Consider the following 16,760-nt stretch of genomic DNA (forward strand, 5'->3'; position numbering starts at 1 on the left):
TAGGACCTTGCATCATTAATCGTCCAGTTGTTTTCATTCAAGAACAAGTAAAAGCAGTAAAATTAATGATTATTAGGCAGCAATATAAGGCACTTAATCAAATAGCCCAAGATCTCTAGGATTAGAGATCAAACAAAAAAAAAGGGGGGGTGTAAAGGAAAAATTTCCCCTGACTGCCCTGATCACCTACATCCCTTCACAACTGTGGGACCTTGGGGCTGGAGAGATAGCATGGAGGTAAGGCGTTTGCCTTTCATGCAGGAGGTCATCGGTTCGAATCCCAGCGTCCCATATGGTCCCCCGTGCCTGCCAGGAGCAATTTCTGAGCATGAAGCCAGGAGTAACCCCTGAGCACTGCCGGGTGTAACCCCAAAAAAAAACAAAAAAAAAAAAAAACTACCACAATTGTGGGACCTTGTAGACCCAGTTACAGTTTAACTTCCTTTCTGTTCTGACATGGTTCTAACCTGGTCATGTTAACCCTGTAAGCTTGCACCTAAACCTTGCAAAAAATGTGATTGAGCAAATGCCAGATGTCATGTACTTCCTAAAGCAAATCAATCTACTGTAACTTTCTATTGTTTGAAATGCTATATACAGCTTGTAAGCTCATGGCTCGGGGCTGGCAGTTTCTGGCTTATGCTGGATTCTAGCACAGCCCCTGCATATGCTTGTAAGAAAATAAACCCCCTGCTTTGCATGAGACTGCGGTCTTGGTGTCCTTGAACGGCGCATCATTCTCCTGGACTTAACAGTGACAAGGGTCTGCTCCAGAAACTTGGCTGTGCTGTGGCCACAAGTAGTAAAACAGGTGATGCCATTGAGCTAGGCCCAGTCTCTGCCCTGGCCCTCTCTCTAAGAAATAATTTTGTTCCTAGTGTAGGGGAGGGTGTAAATTTTATAGCTGAAACCCAATTACAAACATGTGTGTAACAATAGTGCTTAAATAATTTTTAAAAAATAATAAAGAGGGGGAAGAGCGATAGCACAAGTGGTAGGGCGTTTGCCTTGCACACGGCTGACCCAGGATGGACTTTGGTTCGATCCCCAGCATCCCATATGGTCCCCCAAGCCAGGAATGATTTCTGAGCACATAGCCAGGAGTAACCCGAGTGTCACTGGGTGTGGCCCAAAAACAAACAAACGAAAAAAAGTTTGTTCCCTGATTACTCAATCAGGACCAAGGGAGAGAAAGCTGTTTGTGAAAGCTCTAGAACACTCTTGCCCACCAGGAACCTCACATCACACTGCCATAAACTGCTGGGGAAAAAAAATCCCACTCACTCCTCTGGACTATGATGTCCACATTTCTTTCCTTTTAGATTTGTGAACTACTTCCCTAGGGGACTAATTTCATCTCACTCATGCATGATTTCAATCATATTTTCCTTTCAATTGTGCTTATCCTTTGGCAGGAGCAACCAAAGAAGAAATAAAATACGATATAGTAAGCATGAACTAAGTCAGACTCAAGATAACACATAAACAAACAAAAACAAAAAAACAAAAAAAACAGGGGCCAGAGAGATAGCATGGAGGTAGGGAATTTGCCTTGCATCATCCCATATGGTCTCCCGAGCCTGCCAGGAGTGATTTCTGAGTATAGAGCCAGGAGTGACCCCTGAGCACTGCCAGGTGTGACCCAAAAACCAAACAAACAAAAAAAAACCAGAAACCCTATATCCAATTTTATTTATTTATTTATTTATTTATTTATTTATTTATTTATTTATTTATTTAGGTTTTTGGGCCACACCTGGCAGTGCTTAGGGGTTACTCCTGGCTCTGCGCTCAAAATCACTCCTGGCAGGCTAGGGACCATATGGGATGCCGAGGATTCAATCTGGATCCATCTCAGATTGACCATGAGCAAAGTAAATACCCTACTGCAGTGCCATCACTCCCGGCACCCAATCATATTTTAAATACACTCAAAGTGTTTTTTTAAATGGGAGCTTATAATCCATAACTGCCTAACAAAAGAGTTTTATACCAAGAAAAGTAATATAGTCTTGTTTCTTCCCCCTTTACTGGTTCTTTGACCCATATACTAGGGTGGTCATGAGCTACTCCAGGCTCAGAGTGCGGAGTAGTCCTGACAGTGCTCTGATCATGCAGTGCAGGAGTGGAATCCAGGGCCGCACATGAGGCAGTGCTAGAACCCACCCTGGCCTGTCTTACGGATTTCTAATCTGGAGTACAGATGTGGAGGTTATGGCTGGGGCACTGTGTGTGGGTCAGCCAGAATGGCTGTCACCAGAGGCTTTCTTTTCGTGTTGGCCTTTGGTCCAGTGCATGTCCCCTTACTCCATGGCGATGTTTCTAACACGGGTCACTTTCGTGATGAATGACAGACCTCTCTGAGCCTTGCTTATACTCCACATGGAGAGAAGGGATGGCACTAGCCCCAGGGCCTCAGCTCCAAGCTGTCATTTCTGAGAGGTGTGGGTGTCAGGAAAACCAACAGGCAAGCTTAGCGTACACACCAATCAGAAAATGGCTGACAAGTATATTTTTTTCTTATGCAAAATTTCTTTCCCCCAATTCCAAATTATTTGATTCTCTACTGTTATGGTCATATAGTTGTAGGCCAAAGTTTGGAAGTGGAAATATCCCACAATATACACCTGAGGGCAGTATGAGTTGATTTCTTACCAACCACCATTAGCGTGAACTCAAAGCCTTTCTTCACTGACTTTCGGTGAACTTGATTGGGAAGATTTGCAAATCCAACATAGCCAGGAGTTTCTGGATTTATGAATTGAGCTGGTTGTTGCTATTACAAAAAAAGTATTTATTAGTGATTTTTAACATGAAATTGGCGGCTGAAACAATAGTACAGCAGGTAGGAAACTTGCCTTGCACAATGCCAACCTGGGTTTGGTCCTCAGCATCCCATTTGGTTTCCTCAACCTTCCAGGAGTGAGTCCTGAATCCAGTTAGGAGTGACCCTGAGCACTGCTAGATATAGATGAGCCATATACTGCCCTCCCACCCCTAAAAGATGAAATCCAATTGTAACCACTAGAGATATCACTTCTCATAACTTTAAAAACATAAGCTTCTGGGGCTGGAGCATGTGATAGGGCATTTGCCTTGCATGTGGCCAACCCAGGACAAATGGTGGTTCAAATCCTGGCACCCCATATGGTCCCTCTAGGCTGCCAGGAATGATTTCTGAGCGCAGAGCCAGGAGTAACCCCTGAGCACTACCGGATGTGACCCAAAAACAAAAACAATAATAAAAAAAATATATAAAAACTTCTTTAAAAAGTCATTTCTAGGGGCCGGAGAGATAGCATGGAGGTAAGGCGTTTGGCCTTTCATGTAGAAGGTCATCGGTTCGAATCCCGGCACCTATATGGTCCCCGAGCCTGCCAGGAGTGATTTCTGAGCATAGAGCCAGGAGTAACCCCTGAGCGCTGCCGGGTGTGACCCAAAACAAAACAAAACAAAAAAGTCATTTCTAGGAGCCAGAGAGAGAGCATAGAGGTAGGACATTTGCCTTGCATGCAGAAGGATGGTGGTTCAAATCCCAGCATCCCATAAGGTCCCCTGAGCCTGCCAGGAGCGATTTCTGAGTGTAGAACCAGGAGTAACCCCTGAGTGCTGCAGGGTATGACCCAAAAAACAAAAACAGAAAGTCATTTCTTTTTTTTTTTTTTGGTTTTTGGGCCACACCCTGTAACGCTCAGGGGTTACTTCTGGCTATGCGCTCAGAAGTCGCTCCTGGGGCCGGAGAGATAGCATGGAGGTAAAGCGTTTGCCTTTCATGCAGGAGGTCATCGGTTCGAATCCCGGCGTCCCATATGGTCCCCCGTGCCTGCCAGGAGCAATTTCTGAGCCTGGAGCCAGGAATAACCCCTGAGCACTGCCAGGTGTGACCCAAAAACCAAAAAAAAAAAAAAAAAAAAAACAGAAGTCGCTCCTGGCTTGGGGGACCATATGGGACACCGGGATTCGAACCAACCACCTTTGGTCCTGGATCGGCTGCTTGCAAGGCAAACACCGCTGAGCTATCTCTCCGGGCCCCAGGAGTGATTTCTGAGCACATAGTCAGGAGTAACCCGAGCGTCACCAGGCGTGCCCCCCCCAAAGAAAACAAAACAAACAAAAAATATATATTTACATACATGGGCTGAAGCGATAGCACAGTGGTAGGGTGTTTGACTTGCACATGGCATACCCGGGATGGACTCAGGTTCGATTCCCACCATCACATATGGTCCCCTGAGCCTACCAGGAGCGATTTCTGTTTTTGGGCCACACCTATGGTGTTCAGGGGTTACTCCTGGCTCTGTGCTCAGAAGTCGCTCCTAGCAGGCTTGGGGACCATATGGGATACCAGGGATCAAACCGGGTCTGTCTTGGGTCGGCCACATGCAAGGCAAACAACTTACCACTGTGTTATCATTCCAGCCCCCAGAATAATTTTTTTAAAGTAAACTGAGGAGCTAGAGCAATAGTACAGCAGGTAAGGTGCTTGGCCCCACAAGCAGGCGACCCAGGTTCCATCCCCAGCATTGTCAGGAGTAACTGAAGTGCAGAGCCAGGAGTAACCGCTGAACTTCACTGGGTGTGGCTCAAATATAAACAAGAAAGTAAATTGGGCTGGGAGATAGTACAGCAGATAGTGTGTTTAGCCTTGTACAAGGTCAACCTAGATTCGACCCCCGGACCGGAGACCACCTGGAGTGATCCCCGAGAACAGCACCAGGAACCAGCCCTGAGCACCACTAGGTGTGAATCTCCCCATCCCAAAATAAAAATCAACTAAATACATAAGCTGTTTTCTTTCCGATGACATTCTGAAAATGTAGTGTCACATTCTCGTGCATACATTAAAAAATGTCTTCACAAAATGTTACAGTGGTTATTTCTGTGTGATGAAACTATGACTACTTTATTATTTTTTACTTATTCACATTTGGGGGGTTTTGGGCCACATCTAGTGATGCTCAGGGGTTACTCCTGGCTATGCGCTCAGAAATCGCTCCTGGCTTTGGGGGACCCCATATGGGATGCCAGAGATTGAACCCAGGTCCGTCCTGGGTCAGCCATGTGCAAGGCAAACACCCTACTGATGCGCTATCGCTCTCGCCCAGCTTATTCACATTCTAACTAATGCCTATATAAAAAGCAAGAGCTACATAGATAATAATGTATCAGACAATAACAAATACCCAAAGACTCAAAAATAAAAGGAAAAAAAGTAAAATCATGCCGTTTAACCACAAGTTCTGCTTTTCTCAAGCTTTTCAGAAGATCTAATTACTTTATGGTTCCCTGCTAATTTATAACAGCTGATCTAAATCAATCCATCAAGCCTAAATGTCCCATCAAAGATTAGGTATCATGAGCTTTATTCTCAAGCCTCTGTTCTCTCTTCAACATGCATCTTAATTGCTCCTGTTTCTTTGCTTGCTTATTTCTATTTTTCTTCTCCTCTCACACAGGTTTATTGTTGTTTGTTTTTTGCCACACCCAGTGATGCTCAGAATGTTCCTGATGGTGATGGTGATGGTGCTTAGGGGATGAACCAAATGGGATACTGAGTAGGCCAAGAGCAAGGAAAATGCCCTCCCCTCTGTACTATCACTCAGGCCACTGCCCTCACATCTTTCTAAATAAGTTCCAAAAATAAACGTTCTTTCCGGGCTGGAGCAATAGCACAGCAATAAGGTGTTTGCCTTGCATGCAGCCGATCTGAACAGACCTCAGTTTGATTCCCCAGCATCCCATATGGTCCCCCGAGCCTGCTAGGTGCGACTTCTGAGCCCAAAGCCAGGAGTAATCCCTGAGCATCGCTGGGTGTGATCTAAACACAAAACAAAATAAAACAAAACAAAAAAGAAACTTTCTTGCGTCACACAAAAGATAATCAAGTACTTCAATTTCAAATTATTTGATTTCTCTGCTGGGAATAACCTAAAGAAGCGACTAGATGGTCATTGTCATACTTAGAAATAAATAATGGGAAATTTGAAGAGAACACAAAGATCACAGGGTGGCCCATTAGAACCCTCTCCTAATAGACCATCAGCTGTACTGAAATGAATAAATTCTAACTATCTTGACTATGAACACTGGGAGACATAAAGCAGATCCTCCATATGTGACAGGATCTCGAAGAAGTGTGATCTCATACCTTGGACATCTTTCCTGAAGTGTGGTAGATCTGTCAAGGTGCAGGCACACAGTGATCAGGAGCGGACAGCACAAGGCCCAATGGCATCAACACCTCCTCGCTCACTTCAGACACTGCCACAGAAATCACAGAATCATCACTGTTAAAGATAAGGTCAAAGAAACCATTGGAAGTTTGGATGCATCGACTCCACACTGTACAGTTATAAAGCATTTCTAAGCTGTTGGATTCCTGACATCAGCCTCAAGTCCATGCTACGAGCCTAGAAAGGAGGCTGCACTGAATTCTGGTCTTTCGGTGGCCCCATCAGCCCTGCTTGCTTTTGTCTGCAGGAAGGTGGGGGAGTAAAAGACAGCCTTGGAGGAAAATCTTAGGGACATTACCGAGCTAACTAACATGAGTTCCTCACAAGAACTCTCTTTTTTTTTGGTTTTTGGGCCAGACTCGGCAGCACTCAGGAGTTACTCCTGGCTCTGCTCAGAAATCAGTCCTGGCAGGCACGAGGGTCCATATGGGATTTGAACCATCATTGGTCCTGGGTCAGCACTTGCAAGGCAAATGCCTTACCTCAGGCACCCTCTCCCAAGAACTCTTGCAAGAATAAAAGGGAAATGGAGAAGACAACAGCATCAATGAGAAAATTTGACTGAGAATAGCCAAACCCAGAGTCTGAATTAGCCCACAGCTAAGACTGTCACCTGGGGAAGGCCTCCCAAGCCAGGGGCGATTTCTGAGCCAGGAGTAAGCCCTGAGGGTGTGGCCCGAAGGAAAAAAAAAAAGGAAAAAAAAAAAGAAAAAGTAGGCTGCCCAAAGGCAAAAAATAGAATGAGTAAACATTAGTATTAGGAGGCATGTGGAACTTGAGGTAGGAATGTGTAATTACATAAATAAACTAAAATGTAACAATAAATATAATGTACAAAACAATTATAGCAAATATATAAAGCAAAAATGAGGATGATAAAGATATACCTTAGTAACTTAAGTTCATTCAGAAATGGACAAACTGAGTAAAAACAATATGAGAGGGGGCCAGAGAGATAGCATGGAGGTAAGGCGTTTGCCTTGCATGCAAAAGGACGGTGGTTTGAATCCTGGCATCTCATATGGTCCCCGTGCCTGCCAGGGGCAATTTCTTGTAGAGCCAGGAGTAACCCCTGACTGCTGCTGGGTGTGACACAAAAACCAAAAAAAAAAAAACCAATATGAGAAATAGCAGAAAGGTTGAATAGTCAACTAATAAATCTCATTCAACAAATAGAGAATCAAAAATAAACATAGAATTTCAAGAAAAACATCATGTAGCTGATGTACAATAATTAAATATTAAAGATATTATAGATGATATTCTCGAATCACTATGCTGAAATTAAGAGATAAAAAGGAGTCATCTCATTCATCTCGAACATGAAAAAGGGCATTGAAAGGAAAATCACGAGAAAGCCAAAGAAAAGTTAAAGCAGGTTGTGTGAGGTGGAGAAAAGCTAGAGATTCAGAGAAGAATTTTAAATCTGAGGAGCCAAAGATAATAGAGGTGACAGGGCACTTGCTTTAGTTAGCACAGACTGACCAGGTTTAATGCCAGGCATCCATCCCGTGTGGCCTCCTGAGCTTGTAAAGAAGAGTAATCCCTGAGAGCAGAGAAAGGAATAAGCTCTGAGCTGCTAGGCATGGCCCACAAACTAAAAATATATTTAAAAAAATAAATTTTTTGTTTCAGTTATACTCTAACATCACTCAGAAATATTTAATTGTATGAAGGCAGCAAAACTTTGGCAACAAAGCCAGATGGGATTCTAAGAAAGTTAGCTAGGTGTTGATCTATTTCATGAATATAAATGTAAAAAACCCTTACTGAGGGCAGAGCAGGAGCACCAGGGTAGGGCGTTTGTTTGCCTTGCATGTGGCTGACCCAGGAATACGGACGGATTCGGTTCAATCCCCAGCATCCCACATGGTCCCCCAAGCCAGGAGCAATTTCTGAGCGCATAGTCAGGAATAACTCCTGAGCGTCACTAAAAACAAAACAAAAACCTTACTGAAATATTTGCTAGCAATTAAGTCCAGAAATATACCAACAACACCCATCTGTATAACAATTTAAAGGAGAAAAAAACTTATGTGAATGGAGAATGATGAAAACGTCAGCAAGCACTATTTAAAAAAGTAATGATATGAATATATATAATTCAGTTGTTTTTGTTTTGGGGCCACACCCAGAGGTGCTCAGATCAGTTCTGGCAGGCTTGGGGACAAGAAGGGATGCTAGGAATTAAACCAGAGTTCTCTGGACAAGTGCGAAGCAAATGCCCTCGCCTTGTATGTGGCTAACCCCAGCAGCGACCCATATGGTCCCCCAAGCCAGGAGCGATTTCTGAGCGCATAGCCTGGAGTAAACCCTGATGTCACTGGGTGTGGCCCCAAAACAATAACAAAAAAAACAAAAACAAAAACAAAAAAACCCACAAAAATCCAAGCAGGAACATTTCCAGCACACATCAAAGAGAAGAGAAGCTCATGCACGAAAGATCAATGCTGTTGCAAATATTCCTGTCGGAATATTCCAAATACCAGAAATATTTCTCAAAGCCTCAAGAACGACAAGCAGCACCACAGGAAACGAACGTTTCTATAATATAATTAAATCTCCAATTTCCGCTCATTTTTCTCCTCTTCACGTGAGTTAGAATCCGCAAGAGTTTGACTGCAGTTCCACCAGAGCTGATAGTTTAAGCTTATCAAGTTTTGGCAGTACATCCTAAAAAATTTTTTCCTATTGCTATGACAGAAAACACTTTGGTTTGCAGAAAGGAATTACAAAATAAGATAACAAAGAGAGCTGGTTACAAGATAGCTAAAAAGTGAATCTAAAGTTACTCTGAGGAGGGCCCGGAGAGATAGCACAGCGGCGTTTGCCTTGCAAGCAGCGGATCCAGGACCAAAGGTGGTTGGTTCGAATCCCGGTGTCCCATATGGTCCCCCGTGCCTGCCAGGAGCTATTTCTGAGCAGACAGCCAGGAATAACCCCTGAGCACCGCCGGGTGTGGCCCAAAAACCAAAAAAAAAAAAAAGTTACTCTGAGGAAGAAGGGAGTTCTGGGTTTGCGGCAACAGTCCTAGCAATGGACTGCTGGGGAGACAAGGACAGCACAGCCGGGAGGGTGCTTGTCTGGCAGCAGCCATCTAGGGTTTGATCCTGGCATCCCATGTGGTCCCCAAATCAACCAGGAGTGAGCCCTGAGTGCAGAACCTGGAGTAGAGGCCCTGTGGCCTAGACAGACGGGGTTTTTTTTTTTGGTACTAGCAAGAAACTGAAATAGAACAAGAAATGGAAAAAAATTGTTTAACATGTATTTCACAAAATTAAGACAATAATTTGAATCATAAAAAAAATTGAAATAGGAAAAAGGGAGCATGTAAACACACACACCCCACCATCCCCAAGCCCCCGGACCCAGAAAGGCCCTGGAAGACACCAACCCGGGGCCTAAGAGCAGAATGGAGTTTTGAGAAGCTCGTGCGGAGGGGGGGGGGTGTGTTCGTGCGTGTCCATCCGTCCGTCCTTTTGCATCCCCCCCCCACCGACGCCCAGATTTCTGGTGCCCGAGGGCTGGGCTCGGAGGGAGAAGGCCACACCCTGGGGGGGGCAGCCAGGGCAGCGCACTGGGGTCCCCGCAGGCCGACCAGGCGATGTCTGGGGCTTCGCGGCCCGGAGGACACTGGCTGGCTCTACCTAGCGCCCCGCGGGGGGAGAGAGGAGCGAAAGGCGCGCGCGTGTCCGGGGAAGCAGCCCCGACCTCGCAGGCCCCGGCCGCGCCCAGAGCCCCGGGGGGCGGGGAGTATTCGAGCCGCGGCGGGCGGGGTCGGGACCCTCGGCAAGCCCCGGCCCAGCGCGCCCCAGCGCGGGACACTCACCACGGAGCGCACGAGTGCACGGTCGGCGCCCTCGGAGCGACAGATCGAGGAAAGAGCGACGGAGCGAGCGGCCCAACGTGCGCGCCAACCGGACCGGACCCGCCCAGCCCCCGTCGAAGGCCTCCGCGCCCCGCGCGCTACGTCACCACGTCCCCGAGCGCTGGCGTCGTCGCCCCGCCCCGCCCACGTCGACTCCTCCCTCGCCCGGCGCGACCCCGCCGGCTGCCCGCCCCGCCCTCTCCCGGCCCCAGCACGCAGGCGCAGCTCGCCGCGGCCCCGGCCGGTGCGCAGGCGCCGGGCCCCTCCCACGGCGGTTGGCCATATAGAGGCTGGGGGCGGGGGGGAGGTCAAGCGTAGCCTCTTCTCCTTTACCAAGATGGCGGCTGGCCCCGGTGTCGCCTCGGCTCCTACCTTATGAGCTGGGTTCCCTGCGCTGATAAGAGAGGAGCAGGTAAGTGGGCCTCGGCCTAGCGGGCCGCTACCTCGGGAGGAAGGACGTCTCCTGAGGTGGGGCGCAGCGGTCGCTTAGGTGGAGAGAGCGACGGACGGACGGGGCGGGCGTGAGCGGCCCGAGTGCGAAGCGGCCGCGGGACCGGAGCCTGGGCCTGACCCCCCGGGAAGATGGCGGCAGTGCCGAGCGCTGGGCAGGCGAGGCCGGGCTGGGCAGTCGAAGGCGAGCGGCCGGCCGGGGGCTACTCTAGCCGGGGTCGCCGTCGTCTCTATGGTCCGAGCGCCGCGTTCTGATTGGCTGCAGCGGGTCACGCGGCTGGCGGGCCTGAGCGCGGACCATAGAGTCGGGCTCCCGTCCCCGCGGATGTGGCCTCCGCACGCCGGGCCGGGCCGGGCGCTCCGAGTCTTGTGGGGCGCCCCGAGCCGGTGGGGGCCGGGCCGAACCCCCACGGCAGGGAAAGTCTTTTTGGATACTCGAGGGGCGACAGGCGTGTCGGGGAGGGAAGCTCCCTTGGCTGCTCCCCAGGCTCCGGTCGTTCCCCAGCTGCTGCGGGGTGTCCTGGGAGACCCGCCTGGTCCAGGCCCGGTTCCGCTCGGGCGCCTGGGGGAGTCGTGCAACGAGCCCCGGGGCTGTGCGGATCGGCTGAGACTTGGGGTCTCTAAACTCTTGCAAGTCGTGTGTTGTGCCATCGCAGTCTTGGAAGCGGCGGTGCTCAGCCTTCTCGAATATTCCAGGGTTGTCCCCCCCCCCCCGCCCCAACTTGACCCCCGCGAGCTCCAGGTCCGGGGCTGTCAGGGCCCGGTGCGAACGGAGAGCGTCCCCCCCCCCAGTCTCCCTCCGCTCCGGGGTCTCCGCGGGGCCGCTCCCTGCCCGCAGGGCCCGGACCTGGTGGGCGTGAGGCCGGAGCTGCCCGAACCCGTCCCGCCACATAGCACCGGCTGCGTTGGCTGGAGCGCCGCCGCCGTCCTCCAGCACCCACTTGTGAGAGCGACTGAAGGGTGCCCCTTTCTTAACTGCCCTCTTTGCACCTGCCACTACCTGGGGTTCCCCCCTCCCGCAAGGGCTGCCCCCTGGGTGAGAGTGCAGTGCACCCAGACCAGCTGAACTCTGCCCGGGGCCCACTGTTGAGGCCTTTGACGTCTCTGGGCCAGAGCAGTTGGGTTAGAATGGCTGCGTGCCGCTCAGTTTTGAGGGTTTCTGCGTCCACGCTCTCGCCCTTGCTCTTCCTCCAGTAGCTTAGGTTCCAGTGCAGATTTCCCTGTGAAAGAATGCACTAGAAGGTCTTAAGTGCAATAGGTGGGGAAATGAACAAGGTTCGGAGGTTGCTCGGAGGCATTAATGAGCTGTTGTTAAAAGGCCTATTCCCGGACTTTGTTTTAAGGAATGAATTCTTTTCTCGAGCTTGAATTGGCAGCATGTCCCAGACTGGAGCTTCCTCCCCTCCTTTTTGCCTCCCAAAATTTTAATGCAACTTCATGGGGCCGGATAGCTAGAGTACAGTGGCTAGGGCTTTTCCTTTCCACGCTGCCCACCTGGGTTTAATCCCCAGTACTATTTATGGTCCCTGAGCCCCGCCAGGATAACCTCGCTGCTGGTGACCAGATGTGACCCAAAAGGACTTTTAGCTATTCCTGCTATGGAATAGGTAATCAAGTCAAACGTTTACAGACCATGAATTATTTTAAAAGTAATTTTTTTTGTTGTGTTTTTTCGGGCCACACCCGTTAGATGCTCAGGGGTTACTCCTGGCTAAGCACTCAGAAATCGCCCCTGGCTTGGTGGGACCATATGGGACGCTAGGGGATCGAACCGCGGTCCTTCCTTTGCTAGTGCTTGCAAGGCAGACACACCTTACCTCTAGCGCCACCTCGCCGGCCCCGAATTATTTTAAAAGTAATTTAGGGGCCAGAGAGATAGCATGTAGGTAGTGCGTTTGCCTTGCAGGCAGAAGGACGGTCATTCCATATGGTCCCCGGAGCCTGCCAAGAGCGATTTCTGAGTGTAGAGCCAGGAGTAACCCCCCTGACCACTGCCGGGTGTGACCCAAAAACCAAAAAAAAAAAAAAAACCACAAACAAAAAAGGTAATTTAGGGGTCAGAATAATAGTGCAGCAGTTTGGGCGATTGCCTTCACTTGGCTGACCAGAGTCTGATTACCATTACCCCATGTGGTACCCTGAACCCGTCAGGAGTGATTGATCCCCGAGTGCAAAGCCAGCAGTAAGTCATGAACATAGTCAGGAGTGAGCCACATACACTCCTCCAAGATACTTCAGAACAAGTGTTTAAAAAATTATTGTTTCGGGGGCCAGAGAAATAGCGCAGTGGTAGGGCGTTTGCCTTGCATGGGGCTGATCCAGGACAGATCTTGGTTCGATCCCGATCCCTTGGTCCCCCAAGCCAGGAGCAATTTCTGAGCACATAGCCAGGAGTAACCCCTGAGAGTCACCGGGAGTGGCCCAAAAACCAAAAAAAAAAAAAAAAAGAAAAGAAAAGTTACTGTTTCCGGACCAGATTGATAGCACAGCGGTAAGGTGTTTACCTTGCATGCAGCCCACCCGGGTTGGACCCGGGTTCGATTCCTGACGTCCCATATGGTCCCCCAGCCTGCCAGGAGCGATTTCTGAGCAGAGCCAGGAGTAACCCCTGAGCGAAGCTGGGTGTGACCCCCCCCCCAATAAAAAAAAAAGTTCTGGTTTCAAAAGAGTGGCTTGTAGTGGCCAGAGAGAGTACAGTGAGCAGGGCTCTTGCCTCGCATGTGGACAATCTCAGATCTTGCATCCCATATGGTCCTAGCACAGCTAGGAGTGAGCGATCCCTAAGCACAGAGACAGGTGTAACCCCAGAGCATCGCTGGATGCGGCTCAAAAAGCAAAAAATAAAATGGTTAATTCTATACCCCTGGTTTTCAGCGCTTGCAGCTGCTGGCCATCAGTGACCTGTGGGCAGGTGTTGGAGACAGGCTTGGGCTGTGAGAAGATGCCCAGCTTCTTGTCTATGGGGAGAAGGCCAAAACTTAGGTCCACTTCTGATATCAGAGGGTCAAAGCTGACCGAAGTCCTGTTGGGAAGGACTTTGACCTCGGGCCTGTGTATGACCTGCCAGGTCGGACACCCTCTCAGATGACCATGCTGTGCCTTGGATGGCTTATAATGTTGAGTGACAGTGTAGTGTGTGTTCTCTAGTGTCACTTCCCAGCCAGATTTCTTCGAAAGGGCATGAGCAAAGAGTATTCTTGTACTTCATGCAAAGTTAAACAAAACAACAAACACTTAGCTCTCATTACACAGGTTCTTTTGAACTAAAGCATGTGTTGTATTTGTTTGCTTTGTTTCTTTTTTGTTTTCTTTTAAAAATCTCTAGGAGGTAATAGTGGGGAAGGCGTTTACCTTGCATACAGCAGACCCTGATTCCATCCCAGTGTCCTGAGCTTGCCAAGAGTAATTCCTATTTTATTGGGTTTTGGGTCACACCCAGCAGCACTCAGGGGTTACTCCTGCCTCTATGCTCAGAATTCGCTCCTGGCAGACTCAGGGGACCATATGGGATACCAGCCTTCTGCATGCAAGGCAAACGCCCCACCTCCATGCTATCTCTCCAGCCCAAGAGTAATTCCTAAGTGCAGAGCCAGGAGTGAGCCCTGAGCACTTCCAGTTATGGCCCCAAATTAAACGAATTTTAAAACTCAGTAGATAAATCTCTAAAGTTAGAAATGCTTGAGAAGCCGTATCCCTAAAGACAGCTCTTTACTAAGCCACAGTTCTTTGGTTCTGGCAGTTCTGAGGCAAGCATTTGGTCCAGAAGCGTTCTTGCCGTCATAGCTTTATGTTATTTGCAAACTGGCCAGTGACATGCTTGCACTCCTTTACTGCTTCTTGATTGGATATTTTTGGTTTTTGGGCCACATCTGCAGTGTTCGGGGCTGATTCCTAGCAGCGATTCTGGTACATTTGTAATGTCAGGGATCCAACCTGGTTCAGCAGAGTGCAGGGCAAGTAGCCTACCTGCTGTGCTATCTCTTTGGCCCCATATGAACTTTTTTTTTTTTTGTGGTTTTTGGGTCACACCCGGCAGTGCTCAGGGGTTATTCCTGGCTCCAGGCTCAGAAATTGCTCCTGGCAGGCACGGGGGACCCTATGGGACGCCAGGATTTGAACCGATGACCTCCTGCATAAAAGGCAAACACCTTACCTCCATGCTATCTCTCTGGCCCCCCCCCATATGAACTTTTGAAGTTAGGAATGCATCTTATTTCAAGTCAAGGCTATATTGGGGTGGGGGATGGAGTCCACACCCAGTGACCCTCAGGCTTTATTCCTGGCCTCAGAAACTCTCCCTACTTGGGGGACTATATGGGATGCCGGGGATCCAACCGAGGTTCGTCCTGGGTCAGCCGTGTGCAAGGCAAGCGCCTTACCACTGTGTTACTGCTCTGGCCTCATGGCTATATTTTCATGTAATTGGTCATGGGATAGGTGGGTGTGGTTATGGGGGGTTGATTAATCCTGACAGTGCTATAGGGACTTTAAATCATGCTGGGGATTGAACCATAATCAACTGTAAATCAGACTGATGCCTTAACCCCTGTACTACCTCTGCTCTTGCTCCCACTTTATGTGTTTTTATTTTGGGGAGTTAAATTTTTTTTTTTTTTGGTTTTTGGGTCACACCTGGCAGTGCTCAGGGGTTATTCCTGGCTCCAGGCTCAGAAATTGCTCCTGGCAGGCACAGGGGACCATATGGGGCGCCGGGATTCGAACCGATGACCTCCTGCATGAAAGGCAAACGCCTTACCTCCATGCTATCTCTCCGGCCCCGGGGAGTTAAATTTAAGAAATATCTTGGAGACTTTCTTCCCTGCAGAGCATCTTTGCCTTTTTCTGATTCCTTTGTTGTCTCTCAAATTCTTTGGAGCTTTGATCGATTTTCACTTGTTTATTTTTCTATGTATTTGTCATTAAAGTTCAACCAAAAGCTCACCATTTATCTATGGTGAGCCTTTTTATCTGAGGAGACCTGAGATTAAAGCCCACCCCATTCTCTCCTGGTGAACTTCCTGTGATCTCACTACACCTGTTTGTTTGGGGCACACCCAGCTCTGTGCTGGGGGAAGTGGGTGAGTTGCTCCAGCCTCCAAGGTTCTCTGGGGACCAAACTATGCCCGGGATAGAACTTGGTATGCTCATCATTCAGTTGGAAGCTGGTTCACCACCCTTCTCCACACCTGCTACCCTGGAGCCTGGGGAATTGGGTGTCTTGTTTGTTTGGTTTGGAGGCCATACTCAGCAGGACTCAGGCCTTACTCCCGGATCTGTGCTCAGGAGTCTGTCTTGGAGAGGCTCCAGGGAACAGCTGGCATCTTACCCCCTTCCTGCCTCTCTCCAGCCCATTTCTTTTATGTTTTTTTGCCATACCCAGCAGTATCAGGTGATAATCCAGATTCTGCCCAGGATTCCCTGCAGTGGAGCTCGGGGATCAGGTTTCCTTCCTGATATTTTTTTCTGTTTTGGGGCCACAGCCGCTGGTGCTCTCAGGGATGGAACCTGGGACCTTCGTGTGCCAGGCACACACCTTGCCCTCTGTGCTGTCATCTCACACCCCTCCTGATGTTTATTTTTCCCCTTTGATTTTGATGAGCATGACATTTCCAGAATTCATCTGAGTGTGATGACTTTGGGAGAGCCAGGTTCCGGTGGCTCTGTGGGGACTTTAAGTAGTTCTGGTTCTGGTCCAGTTCTAGTGGGGTTTTCTTTCTTTTTTTTTTTTTTTTTTTTTTTTTTTTTTTGAAGCTTGGGAGACTTTCTGTTGGTGAAATGCAAAACACTCAGTTCAGGGGTATCCCCACAGTTTGTTTTCATCCGCCACTCTGCTCAGGTTTGGAAACTTCTTCATTTGCTGCACATATTCCTTGACAGAATTTTATTGCTGCTCACAATCTGTTTACTGTCCAACTTTGGGCCTTGTGAGTCATCACCGATTTTCTGTATGAAAGATTCAGCTTTACCTTCCATTACTTCCTTGAGTTTTTCTCAGTTTATTTTCTAAGAGTTTTCTTTTGTTCACTCTTATTCTGCTTTTGTAACCTTTGTTCTTGGTTTATTGCTCTCGAAGGCATTGGCTGAGTTTTCTCTGCAGTCTTGTGCTGCTTTTTCATTTGTAGGGATTTTGGTGTGCACAATAAGACCCCTCTCTGCACAGCTTGAGTCTCTAGAAAATCCCTTATGGCCCTTTCCTCAACCATTTTCTC

General features: G+C 48.6%; 2 protein-coding genes across 5 annotated transcripts in view; one reads left to right on the plus strand and one right to left on the minus strand.

Moving 5' to 3' along the window:
- The window catches only part of SEPTIN2 (septin 2), a 29,211-nt gene extending 18,606 nt beyond the window's left edge, over positions 1 to 10,605 (minus strand). Inside the window, exons 1-3 of one of the 4 annotated variants that reach the window (XM_049773477.1) lie at positions 10,474 to 10,605; positions 6,149 to 6,287; positions 2,656 to 2,776 (exon numbers count right to left, since the gene is read on the minus strand). In XM_049773477.1, coding sequence (XP_049629434.1) covers positions 2,656 to 2,776; positions 6,149 to 6,157 — 130 coding nt within the window. In that variant the 5' untranslated portion in view covers positions 6,158 to 6,287; positions 10,474 to 10,605. Of the gene's footprint in view, positions 1 to 2,655; positions 2,777 to 6,148; positions 6,288 to 10,062; positions 10,154 to 10,473 lie in introns of those variants that run through there. The other 3 variants (XM_049773474.1, XM_049773475.1, XM_049773476.1) reach the window with 3 other exon arrangements.
- Positions 10,376 to 16,760, plus strand: part of HDLBP (high density lipoprotein binding protein) — a 47,244-nt gene continuing 40,859 nt past the window's right edge. The window contains exon 1 of the mRNA XM_049773380.1: positions 10,376 to 10,513. The gene's annotated coding sequence lies outside the window, so the exon portion shown is untranslated. The remainder of the gene's footprint in view (positions 10,514 to 16,760) is intronic.

This window comes from Suncus etruscus, chromosome 5, assembly GCF_024139225.1.
Source record: "Suncus etruscus isolate mSunEtr1 chromosome 5, mSunEtr1.pri.cur, whole genome shotgun sequence".
In the NCBI taxonomy this organism is placed as follows: Eukaryota; Metazoa; Chordata; class Mammalia; order Eulipotyphla; family Soricidae; genus Suncus; species Suncus etruscus.